At 38.5% G+C, this 19903-nt stretch overlaps 2 protein-coding genes and 1 pseudogene across 5 annotated transcripts; all 3 read right to left on the bottom strand.

Moving 5' to 3' along the window:
• Window positions 1-2216: 2216 nt before the first annotated feature.
• LOC119980378 (putative receptor-like protein kinase At4g00960) lies at window positions 2217-5235 on the bottom strand. 4 transcript variants are annotated; one of them, XM_038823056.1, is made up of 8 exons: window positions 4844-5231; window positions 4364-4744; window positions 4122-4259; window positions 3923-4044; window positions 3622-3832; window positions 3219-3456; window positions 2970-3120; window positions 2217-2884 (listed from the first exon to the last, which is right to left on the bottom strand). In XM_038823056.1, the coding sequence occupies exons 1-8, from the start codon at window positions 5181-5183 to the stop codon at window positions 2567-2569; spliced, it is 1899 nt and encodes a 632-aa protein (XP_038678984.1). In that variant the 5' UTR covers window positions 5184-5231; the 3' UTR covers window positions 2217-2566. The 4 variants fall into 4 exon arrangements, with proteins under 4 accessions (XP_038678984.1, XP_038678982.1, XP_038678983.1 ...); XM_038823054.1 differs by having other exon boundaries at window positions 3923-4038; window positions 4364-5235; XM_038823055.1 differs by having other exon boundaries at window positions 4406-5234.
• A 942-nt stretch (window positions 5236-6177) lies between these two features.
• Window positions 6178-10638, bottom strand: LOC119980380 (annotated as a pseudogene).
• Window positions 10639-16684: 6046 nt separating this feature from the next.
• On the bottom strand, window positions 16685-19887 carry LOC119980377 (putative receptor-like protein kinase At4g00960). The gene is made up of 7 exons (XM_038823051.1): window positions 19001-19887; window positions 18617-18751; window positions 18425-18540; window positions 18123-18333; window positions 17721-17958; window positions 17428-17578; window positions 16685-17344 (listed from the first exon to the last, which is right to left on the bottom strand). The coding sequence occupies exons 1-7, from the start codon at window positions 19821-19823 to the stop codon at window positions 17015-17017; spliced, it is 2004 nt and encodes a 667-aa protein (XP_038678979.1). The 5' UTR covers window positions 19824-19887; the 3' UTR covers window positions 16685-17014.
• Window positions 19888-19903: the final 16 nt, after the last annotated feature.

The raw sequence follows: 19903 nt of genomic DNA, 5'->3' as shown, positions 1-19903 counted from the left end.
CTAATGGCACCGCATCTAGGTCGGATTCCATCACGCCAATTTATTTAACATTAACCGTTAACGGGATTCTAATTTGTGGAAGGAAAGGCTGGATTTCCTCTTCCTCTTCCTCTCCAATCTGACTCTTCCGATTTGTAGAGTTGGGCAGGAGAATCAAGATAAATAACTAAGGGATCTCTTGCCGGAGTTCCCCTCGTCGATTTGCAGTCTGCTTGGAATGGGTATGAATTTGGGACGCCCGTATGTGGAAGGAGAGATGAGTACCTGATGGGTATGAAAATTGGAAGGAGATATGAGCACCCGAGATAAGCAAGCAAAGCAGGGAATGGAGGGGGGAATGTTGGACAGGGGAGGAGATAAAATAAGTTGGACAATTTCTCAGCCAGTAGATTAAATAGGCGGCTGAGATTTACAAGATTCTAGTAAATTGTAGGTAGGAGGATTGCAGGCCCCCCAATCCCGTGCAGCCCTTCTAGTGGACCTTGTTTTCTTTTGACATTGTCTATTATGGGTGTGTTTGTTATCCTTTTTTCACTGGATGAACCAGTCTTGCCTAACATGTCATTCGAACAGTTGTAAACGTAAACTTCGGGCCTCAGAACAATCAATCTGCACCATACTGATGACATATAAGACCAAACTGAAGCCCATACAGGTAGGGGTCAGAAAGAGGGATAAACCCATAGAAGTAGGATTCCACAAGAAAATATCCAAATCGACTTCCACTTTCTAACTCAGTGTCATCATGTGAGAAACTTCTATGCACACGGACCTGACTATATCATTCTAGGCTCATATCGCTTTGATTGATAAGAAATTGTATGGTATCATTTACGGTAATCAAATTAAAAGTGTTAGATTCAATGTCTTAATACTGGAGGTTATTAGCATCCGGAAGGGAAAAAAAAAGAAAAAAAAGAAAAAAGCAGTTCTTATCAATCAAATAATGTTGAGGACCTTCTAGGCTATGCAAGTGAAATTGGTATTCCTTGACAATGTCATCAGAGCTATACTCTCTTTAAGTACAAGCTCGAGGAGAAAATCTCCCATTATCTCTCTAGAAAACTCTCTCGAGAAAACCAAATTTTCGGACCCTTGTGGTGGAGGAGGAGGCATAGATCACACATCTACAACCTGCTCCTCCATAGATCTGACTATTTCTAAGCTTCTTTTCTAGTTTATTATAGTTTCTTAGCTAAATGATTTCTTTTCCGCTTTTCTCTAGCTTATTTTCAGAGGGTATATCTCTATGGCTTCCCGATGAAGCAATTTTCCGGGCGATGGACATGTTTTGTTGGAACTCTGCTCTGCTTGTTTTGCATGCTTATGTTTGGGAAAATACTATTTCGTCATTCTAGTAATGGCTTCTACAAAGAAGGATATTCTTGGGTATGTTTGCAGTGAATCTGGCTTCAAATCTGTTTAGATGACTCATCGCAGCCAACAATGGTGGACTTCCATGAACGTCCAATGGGTATGCAACCTGGTTCTACTATGTCTAATGCCAAAGAATCATTTTCAACAAGCCTATTGCACTATTCGGTTGCGGATTCACCAATTGAAGAGTTGTGTTAACCCTAGCACGAGTGACCTATATCTAGGTCAGAAGGGCCGCAGCCTTGCGTTGCATTCCCTATGTCTTTATACTTATCCTCTTGAGCTTGCTTTGAGAGATGTATTTGGTTGTTTGGGAGAAAATCATGTATTGGTTGTATTTCATTCCCTATCGTACATCTTTCTTTTGTTAATGAATATTTGCCAGACAAAAACAATAAAAAAAAGAAGGAAAACAAATGAAAAAACTGCAGATTGTTAAACACTTGCTACTGATTATGGCAGGTATGGATCTTGCATTAAGAGATCCAACCAGCAGACCCTCTACGACCATAATGGTCCTCATGCTTAACAAATAACAACTCACCTGTGACATTACTACTGCCTACAAGACCTGCTCTTCATGTTCACAGCAGAATAAGAGGTCTGGTATATGAATAATGGGGCTGCAGAGAAATCATTCTCTAGACAGGACAAGGCCGTTGCCCGTTGCCTGTTGCCTATAAATGATTTATCTATCACTGAGTTATACCCTCGCTAAGTCGCTAATGATAATGTACTAACTTCCCCATAATTTCTAGTTCTATATTCTATCCTAGTATTTCTGCAACTACTGCCATAAGTAAACAACTATTGCTATATTGTAATTTAACACAGTAATCATAAAGCAAAAGCCACCAAACTCATTTATTTCTGTTGTTAAATAGAAGCATAAGAACATTCTTGTGCAATCAGAATTAAGAAAAACTAACAAACATTTAACTGGACCGAACGAAGAAAAAATTCTAACCAACTACTATGAGTGATCAGAATAAAAACGACACCACTGCACAGCAGCAGCTTTAACTCAAACAATCATCGAGATAAGGACTAACAAAGGAACTGCATTCACTACTGACTCGTACCATTTAAGAGACGAACTTTTTTCCAGCAGCATTGTCAATGAACGAAGATGCAGGAAGAATTTCCCTGCATATATAATACCTCATGTCACTGCCTCCATCCTTGTGCGTTATCGAGGTACTAAGTCAGTGATTGAAGCCTCATTGGTGGTGAATTTAACAGATTGATCTGCTGTTGTTGTTGATGCTGATGCCTCAGAATCGACAAAAGTGCCGCTGAAAAAGGCAGGTCTCAAGGGTGCTGAGAGGGAAACGGATGAGCTGCTGAACATTAGAACAACTGAAGCCATGGTTGGTCTACTGGCTTCATTTTCTTGAACACAGAGGAGTCCAATGTGGATACATCTCACCATTTCACTTCTCGAACCAACCCTCAGTGTCGGATCTATCAAATTTGACACTGTCCCTCCATTCCAGTTTTTCCAAGCCTGCAATAATTTAACCAGTTCTCACATCGAGTTAAAGCAGAAATTCTGCATTATTTTTGGTCGAATTCATATATACCACACTTACGAAGGTTAGGAGGTCCTCAGCCTCTTCCCTATAACGGAAACGATTGATCTTTTGACCGCTGATGATCTCCAAAACCAATACACCAAAGCTATACACATCAGATTTAACGGAGAAGCGTCCGTGCCTTACATACTCGGGAGCCATATATCCACTGAACATAGTGATTGGAAAATAAATTTAGGTATCACCACAGTGGACATAATTATTCATCTTATAAATTGGTAGCAGTATGATGACAATTTTACTTACTAGGTTCCCACAACTCTGCTTGTAGCGTCTTGAGTTTGATCCACTTCAAACAACTTTGCCATTCCAAAATCCGAAATCTTGGGACTCATTTCTTCATCCAACATTATATTCCCTGCTTTGAGATCACGATGAATAATTCGCAGTCGAGAATCTTCATGAAGGTAAAGAAGCCCTCGAGCAATGCCCCCAAAAATTCTGTAGCGAATTTGCCAATTCAATAAAGCACGCTTTGTCGGATCTACACGTTCATAAGATAATTAGAATTTGTAGATATGAATCACTAATCATGAAAATAACTAAAAGAATAAACACATTGTGCTTATCTAAACATGCATTCCCAAAGCCCCAAAATCCGATATTGGAAACCGAATCCAGATCTGCAGCAGTAATTCAGAATACATACCAAATAGGAAGTGATCAAGGCTCGAGTTAGGCACAAACTCATAAATGAGAAGCCTTTCATTTCCTGCCAAGCAGAAACCCAGAAGCTTGACGAGATTCCTGTGTTGAAGCTTTGTCATTAACAACACCTCATTCTTAAATTCTACTTCTCCTTGACTTGAATGTCTAGACAGCCTCTTCACCGCTACATATTGTCCATCTGGCAGTGTACCCTGCAGACATGATTCCACGAAACTTAAAGACCGCATCCATCGAGAAGGAGCTATACATTTTGGATCTTAGGGAATTGACATAACAGTTACCTTATAAACAGCACCAAATCCCCCTTGTCCAAGCTTATTTGCATCAGAAAAGTTATCAGTTGCATTTCTTATCGTCGCCAAGTCAAATTGCAAGGATTTCACACTCTCAACTTCATCTGCATCTTAACAAATCAAAACAATTAACTTTGTTTTATTATAAACAATTTTTTTTAAGCACAAAAACAATTTTTCAACTTACTTTCAACCTCCTGATAGCGCTTCTTTCTCCTTTGGATCAGAAAGATGCAAGTGAGGGCAAGAAATGCGATGAAAGTAACTGTAGGAACAACAATAGCTGCAATAGTTCCAGGTTCAATGCCGCCGCCATCATCATCATCTGCAAACCCATATACTTGCTCAATTTATAGAATCTTAAAGATGAATTTAGCAATTCTACAACCAGATCATACAAAAAAATGGGGCTTTAAGGTACAGAAATACTGTTTGCATTTGTTGTATTGGTTGTCCCTGGAGGAGAATTACTGGATGGAGATGGAGGAGGAGACAGTGACGGAGGTGGAGGAGCTGGAGGAGACGCAGAAGCATTGTAAAAGGGAGACAAATCCGACCGCAAATAACAGTTAGGTCTCTGAACAGAACATCCATGCTTCCCATGGCAGTAACTTTTAAAACTAACTACGTTTTCTCTCAGGCAGGAACGGCAGTCACTCTGAGACAGATCTGGAGTACACTGCATCAGAGCATGTATGTCCTGAAACTGAGTCAGTCTCACTTCCTCCGTTGCATACTTAATCCTGGAAGAGCCACTTGAAGCTCTGTCGATCACCCTTGCCATCAAATCATCCCATTTCTGATCAAACTCTGTTATATTTGAAGAATTGATAATATCGCCATAATCCATAGGATCTAGCTCCAGTATTCCGAAAAAAGAGCGGTTTGCGTAGCGTACAAGACATTGACCTTTAAGTGCCCAAAGAGTTGCTTCTTTCTGGTTTGGACACTCTGCCATGAGTTGTTGACTGGTGGAGCTGATACAATCGAAACAATACTCTGGTGCAGCATCTCCTCTGCAAAGCCCAAGAGCGTATACTTTGTAGGGTTCTTGGCCGATGCTGTTGTTGAAGAAACCACCATTTGCAGAGACGTTGGGAGCCAGAGAAGAGAGGATTTGGTACCGATTATTGGCATAGGTACTATTAGATGTAAAATTTCCTGTGTAGCCACACCTAGAGGCAGTGGCAAAACCGATGCTAATGAAAATAATATGAGAAAGAAAAATGAATTTTATATGATTTTGCATGATTCTCCGCTCTGATAAACAGAAAACTCACCTCTAATTTTTTTGGGGACAAACAAATGTGTTTTTAACATGTTTTGCTGAAGACTATTCTAAATTCTAATCACAGAAATTCTCAAGAACCTTACTTCAAAGTCTAGGTCTTTTGATAAGACTTCGAAAGTCGAGGCTTTTGAACAAGACTTCAAAAGTCAAGTCTTTTGACCATATATATGCTAGTTCCCATAAGCATCATATGGGTTTTTCAGGACTTACGGTTTTAAAAATCACCTTATTTAGTCAAAGTTACACCATTTTACATATATAAACCATTATTTTGGATTACATTAGCAATGAAATTTTTACCCTAAACAAAACTTAAATTTGCGTACGCAATGACGTACATCAACTGAATAAGCCTTAGCCAAATACGTGGTGGAATACATTAACGGGGCATTTGATAAGCATCTAAAGGATGGAATGAAAGTGAGAAACAAGAAAAAAAAAAAACAATTCATTTAACTAACATTTGATCAATACTCCAGACAGGACAAGGTCATTGTCTCATCATCATCATCAAAGCTTTTACCTGAAAAGTTTGGGGCCGTTGCCTATAAATGATTTATCCATCACTGAGTTATACCCTCGCTAGTAGCTAATGATAATGTACTAACTGACCTTCAGAGTATAAACTAATTTTTCAATAAACTCTTCGCCAAGTGACCAATGACCCTCAGTTGCCCATCAAAACTAGCAATAGCTTGACCTTCAAGATTGCTTCTCGTATGAATTCTTCTGTTTGGTTCACAAAAAGTGAGAAACTAAGAACATTTTCTGCTTACGTCTAGATGCACAGAAACGGTGCTGTACCTCTGTATTATCATCCCCCGCTTTACTTTCTGCTCCATAGCAAACTGGTTGTGGAGATGTAGATTTAGCTAACTTTTTACAGTGTAAAATGCAGTTTGTTAAATTTTCTTTTCCCTCCATATTGACACTTTAGCCGGGCTACGAGTGATAAGAATAAAAACGACACCACTGCACAGCAACAGCTTTAACTCGAACAATCATCGAGCTAAGTACTGTAAGAGGTCAGAGTAACTAGTAATATTGTTCTCATTATGAAAAGCCTGCTAGTACTAAATATATATTTGATGACCATAGAACTATTAAACGACCTGCATTCGCTACTGACTTGTGAACCATTTAAGAGATGAACTTCTTTCCAGCAGCATTGTCAATGAACGAAGATGCAGGAAGAATTTCCCTGCATATATAATAGCTCATGACACTGTCTCCATCCTTGTGCGTTATCGAGGTACTAAGTCAGTGACTGAAGCCTCATTGGTGGTGAATTTAACAGATTCACTTTTGGATTGATCTGCTGTTGTTGTTGACGCTGATGCTGATGCCTCAGAATCGACAAAAGTGCTGCTGAAAAATGCAGGTCTCAAGGGTGCTGAGAGGGAAACGGAGGAGCTGCTGAGCATTAGAACTGTTGGAAATGTTAGTCAACACTTATTATGTGTGGTCATTATTAAAGCCATATGTCATGGGTATGTGGTCTCTAGGAATATTCTAGAGTAACATGCTTGTCTATATATGTATCTGCGTTGGAAGTGAATGAAATACAACAAGTGAGTTACTGTGACAATTCTCTCCTCCACTCCAAAAACCTAACAAGTGGTATCGAAGCCCCTTGATCTTAAGAGGCATTGTGAGTGATTTCCGCTGTAGCCACTGCCCTTAGGGGTGGTGGTAGCATTCCTGTTTTATGTTGTTTTTATGATGTTGTGTTTCTCTCTTCACCAAATTATTTTTTGTTTCACCACACAAAAAGCGTTTAGCTAAGCAAACTGGAGGTCATCTCTCTGAAGAATTGATTTATCTTCATGATGGAATTTTTTGGTGGCATCTCCGGTGAAGGTTATGCTTCACAAGTTTCGTTCCAAAGAGTCCGTAAGTCAAACAGCCTAACAGAGGTTGTATTGTGGAAGGCCAGCGTGGTCCTATGTTTTTAAGGGTCTCTCAAGTGACCCAAGAATGTTGAAGGGCTCTATGGAAGGGGCTGTTGTTGTTGATCCTAAATTGAAGGTAAGGGTTGTGTGTGGAGGTACACCAAGATCAACACTGGATTTGAGAGACGACGGCGTCCGACGATGTGGGTTGGAAGACCGGTTGTTCTAAGGAGATGGGCAAGAAGTGGAAAAGAGGGAGACAGCTGTGTTTGTGTTTTGTATTGAGAAAAGATATGTGGGCCATGTGCGCCTGTGTGATGTTGATAAGTGTGATGGAAGAAGTGTGTAATATGTCGTGTTGGACACTGCAAGTAATGTGTGGTGGAGAGACATTGTGTTGAATATACTTTTTTATGGTGATCCCAACATGTGACTTTGGGAGAGTAAGAAGATGGAGTGTTTAGACAATATGGGACTGATTGATGGGTTAGTGGACCCCACTTTATGTTTTGCGATATGATGGTGTCGTTGTAATGTTTATCCCCAATGTGTGAACCAGTTAAGATCCGACCGAAAGAAAAATTTTAGGCCTCCTACCTCTGAGTATACGGACACGACCATGACAAGTCTATTACCACCTCTGAGCACACGAAGGGATGTGACAAGTGGATTAGTACCTCTGAGCATGGGTTCGATGTAACAAGTAGGATGGATATTTTAGACACCATTGTGGGTGTGGTGTATTTTATTTTCTTTGGATTGGATTGTATTTAACAAACTCATGTTGTATACTTGTATACCAACTTGAGTTTGAGGGGGAGTGTTGGAAATGTTAGTCAACACTTATTATGTGTGGTCATTATTAAAGCCATATGTCATGGGTATGTGGTCTCTAGGAATATTCTAGAGTAAAATGCTTGTCTATATATGTATCTGCGTTGGAAGTGAATGAAATACAACAAGTGAGTTACTGTGACAATTCTCTCCTCCACTCCAAAAACCTAACAAGAACAACTGAAGCCATGGTTGGTCTATTGGCTAGATTTTCTTGAACACAGAGGAGTCCAATGTGGATACATCTCACCATTTCACTTCTTGAACCAACCCTCAGTGTCGGATCTATCAAATTTGACAGTGTCCCTCCATTCCAGTTTTTCCAAGCCTGCAATAATTTAACCAGTTCTCACATCAAGTTAAAGCAGGAATTCTGTAATATTTTTGGTCGAATTCATATATACCACTTACGAAAGTTAGGAGGTCCTCGGCCTCTTCCCCATAACGGAAACGATTGATCTTTTGACCGCTGATGATCTCCAAAACCAGTACGCCAAAGCTAGACACATCAGATTTAACGGAGAAGTGTCCATGCATTGCATACTCGGAAGCCATATATCCACTGAACATAATGATTGGAAAATAAATTTAGCTATTACCACAGTGGACATATTTATTCAACTTATAAATTGGTAGCAGTATGATGACAATTTTACTTACTAGGTTCCCACAACTCTGCTTGTATCGTCCTGAGTTTGAACCACTTCAAACAACTTCGCCATTCCAAAGCGAAATCTTGGGACTCATTTCTTCATCCAACATTATGTTGCCTGCTTTGAGATCGCGATGAATAATTCGCAGTCGAGAATCTTCACGAAGGTAAAGAAGCCCTCGAGCAATGCCCCCGATAATTCTGTAGCGATTTTGCCAATTCAATGAAGCACGCTTTGTCGGATCTACACGTTCATAAGATAATTAGAATTTGTAGATATGAATCACTAATCATGAAAACAACTAAAAGAACAAACACATTGTGCTTATCCAAGCATGCATTCCCAAAGCCCCAAAATCCAATATTGGAAACCGAATCCAGAACTGCAGCAGTAATTCGGAATACATACCAAATATGAAGTGATCGAGGCTCGAGTTAGGCACAAACTGGTATATGAGAAGCCTTTCAATTCCTTCCAAGCAGAAACCCAGAAGCCTGACCAGATTCCTGTGTTGAAGCTTTGTCATTAACAACACCTCATTCTTAAATTCTACTTCTCCTTGACTCGAATGTTTAGACAGCCTCTTCACCGCTAGGTATTGTCCATCTGGAAGACTACCCTGCGGACATGAATTCCATGAAACATAAAGACCACATCCATCGACAAGAAGCTAGACATTTTGGATCTTAGGGATTTGACATAACAGTTACCTTATAAACAGCACCGAACCCCCCTTGTCCAAGTTTATTTGCTTCAGAAAAGTTATCAGTCGCATTTCTTATCGTCGCCAATTCAAATTGCAAGGAACCCTCAACTTCATCCGCATCTTCACAAATCAAAACAATTAATTGTGTTCTTAAACAATTTTTTAAAGCAAAAACAGCAATTTTTCAACTTACTTTGGACCTCCTGATAGCGCTTCCTTCTCCTTTGGATCAGAAAGATGCAAGTGAGGGCAAGAAATGCGATGAAAGTAACTGTAGGAACAACAATAGCTGCAACAGTTCGAGGTCGAGGTTCAATGCCGCCATCATCATCATCTGCAAACCCAGATACTAGCTCAATTTATAGAATCTAAAAGATCAATTTAGCAACTCTACAGCCTGTTCGTACAAAAATTGGGGCTTTAAGGTACAGAAATACCATTTGCATTTGTTGTATTGGTTGTCCCTGGAGGAGAATTACTGGACGGAGATGTAGGAGGAGACAGTGACGGAGGTGGAGGAGCTGGAGGAGACGCAGAAGCATTGTAAAAGGGATACAAATCCCACCGCAAAAAACAGCTAGGTCTCAGAACATAACCTCCTTGCTTCCCATGGCAGCAGCTCTGATAATAACCTACGTTTTCATTCAGGCAGTAACTGCAGTCACTCTGAGTCAGATCTGGAGTACAAAACATCATAGCATATATGTTCTGAAACAGAGTCACTCCCACTTCCTCCGTCGCAAACTTCATCCTGGAAGACCCACTTGAAGCTCTGACGATCACCCTTTTCATCAAAGCTTCCCATACCTCATCAAACTCTGTCATATTTGAAGATATGTCACCAATATTATAGCCAGCTTCCTGAGGATCTAGCACCAGTGTTCCGGAAATAGAGCGGTTCGCGTAGCGTACAAGACATCGACCTTCACTTGCCCAAATAGTTGCTTCTTTCTGGTTTGGACACTCTGCCATGAGTTGTTGACTGGTGGAGTTGATACAATTGAAACAAGACTCTGTTGCAACATCTCCTCTGCAAAGCCCATGAGCATATACTTTGTTGGGTTCTTGGCCGATGCTGGTAGAGAAGAAACCAGTATTTGCAGAGACATTGGGAGCCAGAGAAGAGAGGATTTGGTACCGATTATTGGCATAGGTACTATTAGATGTAAAATTTCCTGTGTTGCCACACATAGTGCAGTGGCAAAACCGATGCTAATGAAAATGATATGAGAAAGACAGATGAATTTTATATGATTTTGCATGATTCTCTGCTCTGATAGAGATCAAATCCCCCTCTAATTTGTTTGGGGACGAAGAGAATTTGTTTTTGACATGTTTTGCTGAAGAGTATTCTAATAACGAATTTCTCAGAACCAAGTTTTACTACGGACATTTTGGAAGACTTGAAAAGTCAAAAGTCTCTTGACCAGACAAGACGGTGATTGTCATAATTAAATACTGTCATAGTAATTAAGACCTCAATGATCCATATCGTAACGAAAACAAAACAATAACTCAAGTCAGAGGTGATTGAGTCATACAGGAGATTCAACAATTTTAACGTCTTACAATCCTAAATAAAGGTAATGAAATAAACATCTAGTAAACACAAGCTACACCGCACTCACACCTCCGGCAGTCGATCTTGAACATTTTCCTGACCTGAGGGGGGAAAGGGAAACAAAGAAAAGGAAGGCATGCGCGAAAGGCCCAATAAGGAAATAAAAATAGAATGAAAAAGAACGAGGTATAAAAATACAATGCCAGAAGGAACCGTACTAGATTCGGGCCCCTATAAAGATTTACAGCGCTCAAAATGCTAAGAGAGTATAAACATGACACATAACATGATAACAATAATGAATATGGATAAATGGTTACAAGGTACAATATTCAATATGCATCAACGAATGAATGCAAACATATATATACATTTAAAATATTGTATATATTTAAAACAACAAATGGAACAATTGAGGCACACCGAATGCCGAAACACTCGTTGACCAAGTGTATACAAGTACACGTAAGGTCACAATCACACACAAGGAATGATCCATTTAAGGAAAGTGTACTCTCAAACAACAAGGATATCCGGACAAGTAAATCGGTAGTGGGTTGTACACCCCACACCGAACAATGTGATACAAGAACAACACAACCAACAATTGTCCACAAAACTTGGCTCAATATATGTCACATTACAATACAGTTCAAAACATTTACCAATGATATAATTTTTATATCATTATAAGAATTTACTTTAACAACAACAGTACAAGTAGGTTGGTTGTACCCAAAACAGTTTATAATACAATTTTTTAAAATCTCATCTTGCGGTCCAATAAACTCGGGATCCTCCTAGGAGTCACACAATGTCCAGGCCAAAGCCCTGGCGTCACTCCCGAACTCCTCATCCATTGAACAACTCCACAAGGGTGTAAAATAGGTAAAATATTGGGTTTAAATAAATTGACAATTTTCCTTTTTAATGCATTAAAAGTATTTGATATGAATAAAAATATTTGTGCACAAGGCATAAAAAAAATTATTAAAGATGATACAAGTTTTCCCTACAATGATTAAATACAATATATAAAAAGAATTATTAAAGAGGGTGGTAGTTTTCCTACCTCTTGTAGACACAAACTTCTGTCTACTTCACAAGATTAAGCAATAATCTCCAATTATATCCAATAAGCCAACCCAAGTTCCGGTGGACACCATAGAGAGATTTTTAATGTTAAATCTTCCTTTGTTGCAATCCCAAGAAAGATCAAGAGAGAGGTTCAAATTGTTTGCTTTAAGAAACAAAAGAAGACAAGCTATTGAGTTGGAACTCTGTGGTGATTGGCTGCATCAGGCTCGCTGGAGATGGCTGGGTGGCTGGTGATGGTGGAGGAGAGGACACGGCCGGCAAAGTAGAGAAAGGAGAAGACAAGAAAGAGTTCTCTATGGATCTGATCGTGACATTAGTTTTTTTTAGGTTTTGATTTTTTTTTTCTAAAGGACTGTTTTAATTTATACTCTCTTATTTCCATTATTTACTATTCTGTACCTTCATAATTACAGCTTTGCCATCTAATATTTAAATGACTATTCTTATGATTACATCTATTTAATTTTTATGTTTCTAAATTTGCAATTATAACCTCTATACTATTATGTGGCTCAATGGATATTACCACTAAGGACATTTGTCTATTTTAACAAACCCATAAAAATACGGGATATTACAGGAAGACCATAAGTAGGTGTGGCGACCAACGTAAGACATGTACTCTCATAGTGGATTAGGGGGTGAATCTTGAATTGGATTTGAGCAAGAAAACTAAAACGAACAATATCTTACTCGTAAAGTACATATCCTGTGTGCACTTCTTCCCCGCCTTTAGAACGTCAAGGTTGCTCAAGCCCAATTTCAATTTGAACGTCTAGCCAAGAGATTTTCTTTTCTAAAATATTATGGTTTAGGGTTTAGAGTTTGGGGCGAATATATGAGATTAAATTAAGTTCTTAAGCATTGCATTGTTATATTTAACGTCCATGGGAGAACATGCCCTTGCCTTGAATGTATTATCTAGAAAATAACGTATCTTTTGGTGTAAAGAAAAAGAGCTCAAACTCCATTAACTTGTAAGAATTCAAGCATAATTGGTAAAACTGTTCTTAGAAAGAAGATCACACCAACATTTAATCAAGGAAACAAACTCTTGAATCCATCATATTTGAGAGAAATTATTAGGTTTTCAATATATTTTTTAAAATCAAAAGTTTTTGACAACTAGGGACGTCTACAATTCTAAAGTAATGAAAACACAAGGACATAAAATTATGAAAATATCCCTAAAACATTGAAAAGCCCATTTGAGGCCCTAAACAATGGAATTTGTCAAAAATAGGATGAGACTAGTGGCACAACACTAATCTTGTCAACCACGTCGAAATGAGTCTATCGATCAAATTTCACACAATTCTGATAACGTAGATTCCAATCCTACTAGTGGATTTTCTATGTAATTATGTGCCACAAGTACTACATCGCTTTCTCTGGCCAAGTCAACATTTCATTGTTCTTCATTGACGAATTCGATGAAGGAATTATTGGAGATGGTCCCGTTTGGAAGAGCAATTGACGGGGCAATTAAGCTAGTGGTACCACAAGCATGTGACTTGCTTTTCGATTGTGAGATGAAATCACTAATGGTGTGATGTTTAATTTATCTATCTTTTTTGAGAAAAAAATAGCAAACAAAACATTCCTTAAAAAGATCCATAATACTAATAAATAAATCAACACCAACACACTACTCAAAAAAACTCTAGAGTACCTCTACGAAGGCATTTTTATCCTCCCTTACGATTTTATTTCGCCTCCCTATTCGAACCCATAACTTTTTTTAATTTGTGAGGGGGAGTGCTCAATTGACCAACTAGATTAATTGTCTTCTTCAAGGATACTCTTTTCCTTCTATCCTAGTATCATCTCTATAATCACTAATGTTGATTATATAATCCTCCATAATTGACATACCACATTAATAATTTAAGTCATAGCAAAATAGAACCTAACAATAAATTTAGCTACTAAATTAATTAAGAGTTTACAAATTGTGTAGAGAAAATATGCTTGATGTTGAAGTTGACCTGTTTGAAAGAAGTTTTGTTCTGTTTGGATTCATATCATAATTTGTCATGACTGGGTCTTTATAGTTGCTATAATGTGGTTGGTTCATAGTTAAATCATAGAACAGGGTAGATGGTTGATAAGGAGATTATTATTCCAATTTGAGTAGAACTTATTAGTTGTTACTGTTGAATCTGTCTGAATAACATTGGAATGCAAATAAACATCTTTCCTATGCTTTGACAGATGTCATGGCTGTTACAATTCCTTTCCCAGGGCATGGGTTTGCTTTGCCTTGCCATTGGTCCTTGACCTGCGGAAGTGGTTTCACTAGTTAGTACATCAGCTGCTTTATTATTTGAACCAGGGAATTCAAGTGATCTCCTAGTGTTATGTTCTTTGCTTGCATTACTGTAAGCTTTTGATTTTAGTCTTTTTGTGTCATGCTTTCTACCTGTTGTCTTTTTTTTTCTTTCCCAGCCAAAGATGAGGTTAATTTATGAGATGAGATGAAATTAGTAAATTGGGTGTTTAGATGAGATGATCCTTCATCTCATCTAAGTTAGAACAGTTGAACTGTGGTAAAGGTTCACCTTGACAGCTAATTACTTCATGAATATGCTCATATATTAGATATCAAGGAATATATTTCTTCAAAATCAAAATTTTTTGACAATTAAGGACAGCTATAACCCTAAAGTATGAAAACTCGAGAACACAAAATTATGAAAATATTCCTAAAACATTAAAATGCTCATTTGAGATCTTAAACAGTGTAATTTGCCAAAAATAAGATGAGGTTAGTGGCACAACACTAATCTTGTCAACCACGTCGAAATGAGTCTCTCGATCAAATTTCGCACAATTCTGATTGGATTCCAATCCTACTAGTGGATTTTCTATCTAATTATTTGCCACTACTTCTACATCACTTTCTCTGGGCCTAAGTCAACATTTCATTGTTCTTCATTGACGGATCCGATGTAGAATCCACACAAACATAATTTACAAAGAAGGAAACTGCAATGGGTTGTCATCAACCATTCTAGACTCTTAGTACTTTTAACACAAAGTGGCACACAATGCTATACCATCCCTTGGAAGACGGTGAAAATGCTGATTTTGAAAAATGTTGTTATTGCAAGTAAGCAGTCAAGCATAGTTTTCAACATTAATATATGTTCACTTATGCAACTAAAAAGGAACCTTATTCATGTAAAAAAAATGGAAGAATTATTAGAGATGGCCCCGTTTGAGAGAGCGATTGACTGACGGGACAATTAAGCTAGTGGTATCGCAAACATGTGACTTGCTTTTCGATTGTGAGATGAAATCATAATAATAGATGCATCAAGTGAAGAATAAATCAACACTAAGACATTCCTCAAAAAGAATTACTAATAAATGCATACACTGAAAAATCTCTTCAAACTTCAGTTCTTTTTCTTCTCAGCTCAGCCTCTCTGCACAGTTTGGCCTTCATCATCATTATCTCTTTTTCTTTAGGTAAGAGGGAGTGGGATTCAAATTTGGGTACGACCCAATTCGAGTGTAAGTCTTAACCATCTCGATTAAGGACGATAATTCTTTTTTCCTTCGATCCTCATTATCATCCCTATAATCACTAATGTCGATCATATAATCCTCCATAATTGACATACACATTAATAATTTAAGTCATACAGCAAAATGTGGGTAGAACCTAGCAAATAATTTAGCTGCTAAATTAATTAAGAGTTTCTATTGTGAGAAAAAAGAAAAGAAAAAAAAAAAGCAATTCATTTAACTAACTTATGATCAATGGTTAGAGTTTATCCTAAAAGGAAAAAAGATTTTTTTTTTTAAAATGAGTAGTTACTACTGCCTACAAGACCTGCTCTTCATTGTCCACAGCAGAATAAGGGCAAATGCAATGAGAAACAACTTATTGGGCCAACATTTTTGTTGCCCCGGTCCCACCTCTATTACACAAAAAGTTAAGTCAAACACGTATTCTAATACAGCCACATCAGCAAAACACAAATTTCTATACACTTTTTCTTCCCACACACTTTCTCTTTCCACCCAACCCAACAACATTCCATTCCTCCCTATTATCCACAACAAAACTACACCAAAACATCAAATATCAATACATCCACATCAGCAAAACACTTATCCCAATACAGCCACATAAGCAAAACACATTTTACAATACAGCCACATCAGCAAAAGACAACATCTTTGTTGGCCCAATACCAGTTCACCATTGCATTTGCCCTAAGGTCAGGTATACGAATAGAGTGGGGCTGCAGAGAGATCTTTCTCCAGACAGGATAAGGGTCATTGCCTCATCATCATCATCAAAGCTTTTATCCCAAAAGTTTACGGCCGTTACCTATAAATGATTCATCTATCACTGAGTTATACACTCGCCATTCACTAATGATAATGTACTCTGACTGACCTTTAGAGTATAAACTAATTTTTCAATCAACTCTTCGCCAAAGGTTCCTCAAGCCCCCACGGACACAAAAAACTGGAATTTCCATGACCAGCTACCCGATAATGTCTAGGTCTATATTCTATGCTAGTAGTTCTGCAACTACTGCCATAAGTAAACAACTATTGCTATATTGTAATTTAATACAGTAATGATAAAGCAAAAGGCACCAAACTCATTTATTTCTATTGTTAAATAGAGAAGTATAGGGAGGACACAACATTCTTGTGCAATCAGAACTAAGAAAAACTAACAAACATTTAACTGGACCGAACGAAGATAAAATTCTAACCAAGTACGAGTAATAAGAATAAAGACGACACCACTGCACAGCAACAGCTTTAACTCGAACAATCATCAAGCTAAGTACTATACGAGGTCAGAGTAAGTAGTAATATTGTTCTGAGTATGAAAAGCCTGCTAGTACTAAATATATATTTGATGACCATAGAACTATTAAAGAAACTGCATTCACTACTGATTTGTACCATTTAAGAGACGAACTTCTTTCCAGCTGCATTGTCAATGAACGAAGATGCAGAAAGAATTTCCCTGCATATATAATAGCTCATGACACTGCCTCCATCCTTGTGCGTTATCGAGGTACTAAGTCAGTGATTGAAGCCTCATTGGTGGTGAATTTAACAGATTCACTTTTGGATTTATCTGCTGTTGTTGTTGATGCTGATGCCTCAGAATCGACAAAAGTGCCGCTGAAAAATGCAGGTCTCAAGGGTGCTGAGAGGGAAACAGATGAGCTACTGAGCATTAGAACAACTGAAGCCATGGTTGGTCTACTGGCTTCATTTTCTTGAACACAGAGTAGTGCAATGTGGAAACACCTTATCATTTCACTTCTCGAACCAACCCTCAGTATTGGATCTACCAAATTTGACACTGTCCCTCCATTCCAGTTTTTCCAAGCCTGCAATAATTTAACCAGTTCTCACATCAAGCTAAAGCATAAATTCTGCGCTATTTTTGGTCGAATTCATATGTACCACTTACACAAGTTAGGAGATCCTCAGCATCTTCCCCATAACAGAAACGATTGATCTTTTGACCGCTGATGATCTCCAAAACCAATACGCCAAAGCTATACACATCAGATTTAACTGAGAAGTGTCCGTGCATTGCGTATTCAGGAGCCATATATCCACTGAACATAGTTATTGGAAAATAAATTTTAGTTATTACTCCCCATAGTAAGGCATGAGTAGACACAATTATTCATCTTAGAGATATTTTTTTACTATCTGATATGATTAAATTGGTAGCAGTATGATGGCTATTTTACTTACTAGGTTCCTACGACTCTGCTTGTATCGTCTTGAGTCTGATCCCCTTCAAACAATTTTGCCATTCCGAAATCCGAAATCTTGGGACTCATTTCTTCATCCAACATTATGTTGCCTGCTTTGAGATCGCGATGAATAATTCGCAGTCGAGAATCTTCATGAAGGTAAAGAAGCCCTCGAGCAATGCCCCCAATAATTCTGTAGCGATTTTGCCAATTCAATAAAGCACGCTTTGTTGGATCTACAAGTTCGTAACATCATTAGAATTTTTAGATATGAATCACTAATCATGAAAATAACGGAAAGAACAAACACATTATGCTTATCTAACATGAATTCCCAAAGCCCCAAAATCTGATATAGAAAACTGAATCCAGAACTGAAGTAGTAATTCAGAATACATACCAAATAGGAAGTGATCGAGGCTCAAGTTAGGCACAAACTCGTATATAAGAAGCCTTTCAATTCCTGCCAAGCAGAAACCCAGGAGCCTGACCAGATTCCTGTGTTGAAGCTTTGTCATTAACAACACCTCATTCTTAAATTCTACTTCTCCTTGACTCGAATGTCTAGACAGCCTCTTCACTGCTACGTATTGTCCATCTGGAAGAGTACCCTGCAGACATGAATTCCATGAAACTTAAAGACCACATCCATCGACAAGGAGCTAGACATTTTGGATCTTAGCGATTTGACATAACAGTTACCTTATAAACAGCACCAAACCCCCCTTGTCCAAGTTTATTTGCTTCAGAAAAATTATCAGTTGCATTTCTTATCATCGCCAAATCAAATTGCAAGGAACTCTCAACTTCATCCGCATCTTCACAAATCAAAACAATTAATTTTGTGTTCTTAAAACATTTTTTTTAAGCAAAAACAGCAATTTTTCAACTTACTTTCGACCTCCTGATAGCGCTTCCTTCTCCTTTGGATCAGAAAGATGCAAGTGAGGGCAAGAAATGCAATGAAAGTAACTGTAGGAACAACAATAGCTGCAACCGTTCGAGGTTCAATGCCGCCATTGTCATCATCTGCAAAGCCCAGATACGCGCTCAATTCATAAGATGAACATGAGTTTGTTCCTCCTCAGCCTAGGAACTGAGCTGTGGCTCAAGCCACTAAGCCCAGTAAAAAAGCCTGGCTGTTAGTTTGAAAGTGGGTTTGTCATAGATGCCACTTGGAAGATCTGTGTCCGTCCGATGTGGTATTATAGGTCTTAACAAATTTAGCAATTCTACAACCTATTCATACAAAAATTGGGGCTTTAAGGTAAGAAATACCGTTTGCATTTGTTGTATTGGTTGTCACTGGAGGAGAATTACTGGACGGAGATGGAGGAGGAGACAGTGACGGAGGTGGAGGAGCTGGAGGAGACGCAGAAGCATTGTAAAAGGGATACAAATCCCACCGCAAATAACAGCTAGGTCTCTGAGAATAACCTCCTTGGTACCCATGGCAGCACCTCTGATAATTACCCACGTTTTCTTTCAGGCAGTCACCGCAGTCACTCTGAGACAGATCTGGAGTACACAGCATCAGAGCATATATGTTCTGAAACTCAGTCAGTCTCACTTCCTCCGTTGCAAACTTCATCCTGGGAGACCCACTTGAAGCTCTGTCAATCACCCTTTCCATCAAAGGTTCCCATACCTCATCAAACTGTGTCATATTTGAAGATATTTTAGCAATATTATAGCCAGCTTGTGCAGGATCTAGCACCAGTGTTCCGGAAATAGAGCGGTTCCCGTAGCGTACAAGACATGGACCTTCACCTCCCCAAAGAGTTGCTTCTTTCTGGTTTGGACACTCTTCCATGAGTTGTTGACTGGTGGAGTTGATACAATTGAAACAAGACTCTGTCGTAACATCTCCTCTGCAAAGCCCATGAGCGTATATTTTGTTGGGTTCCTGGCCGAGGCTGGTAGAGAAGTAACCAGTATTTGCAGAGACATTGTGAGGCAGAGAATAAAGGATTTGGTACCGATTATTGGCATAGGTACTATTAGCTGTGAAGTTTCCATTGTTGTAACAGAGGGCTTTTGCAAAACCGATGCTTATGAAAATAATATGAGAAAGAAAGATGAATTTTATATGATTTTGCATGATTCTCTGCTCTGATAAAGATCAGATTCCCCTCTAATTTGTTTGGGGACGAAGAAAATTTGTTTTTGACATGTTTTGCT

Source organism: Tripterygium wilfordii, chromosome 16 (assembly GCF_013401445.1).
Source record: "Tripterygium wilfordii isolate XIE 37 chromosome 16, ASM1340144v1, whole genome shotgun sequence".
Lineage (NCBI taxonomy): Eukaryota > Viridiplantae > Streptophyta > Magnoliopsida > Celastrales > Celastraceae > Tripterygium > Tripterygium wilfordii.
This window is presented reverse-complemented; position numbering and strand designations above follow the sequence as displayed.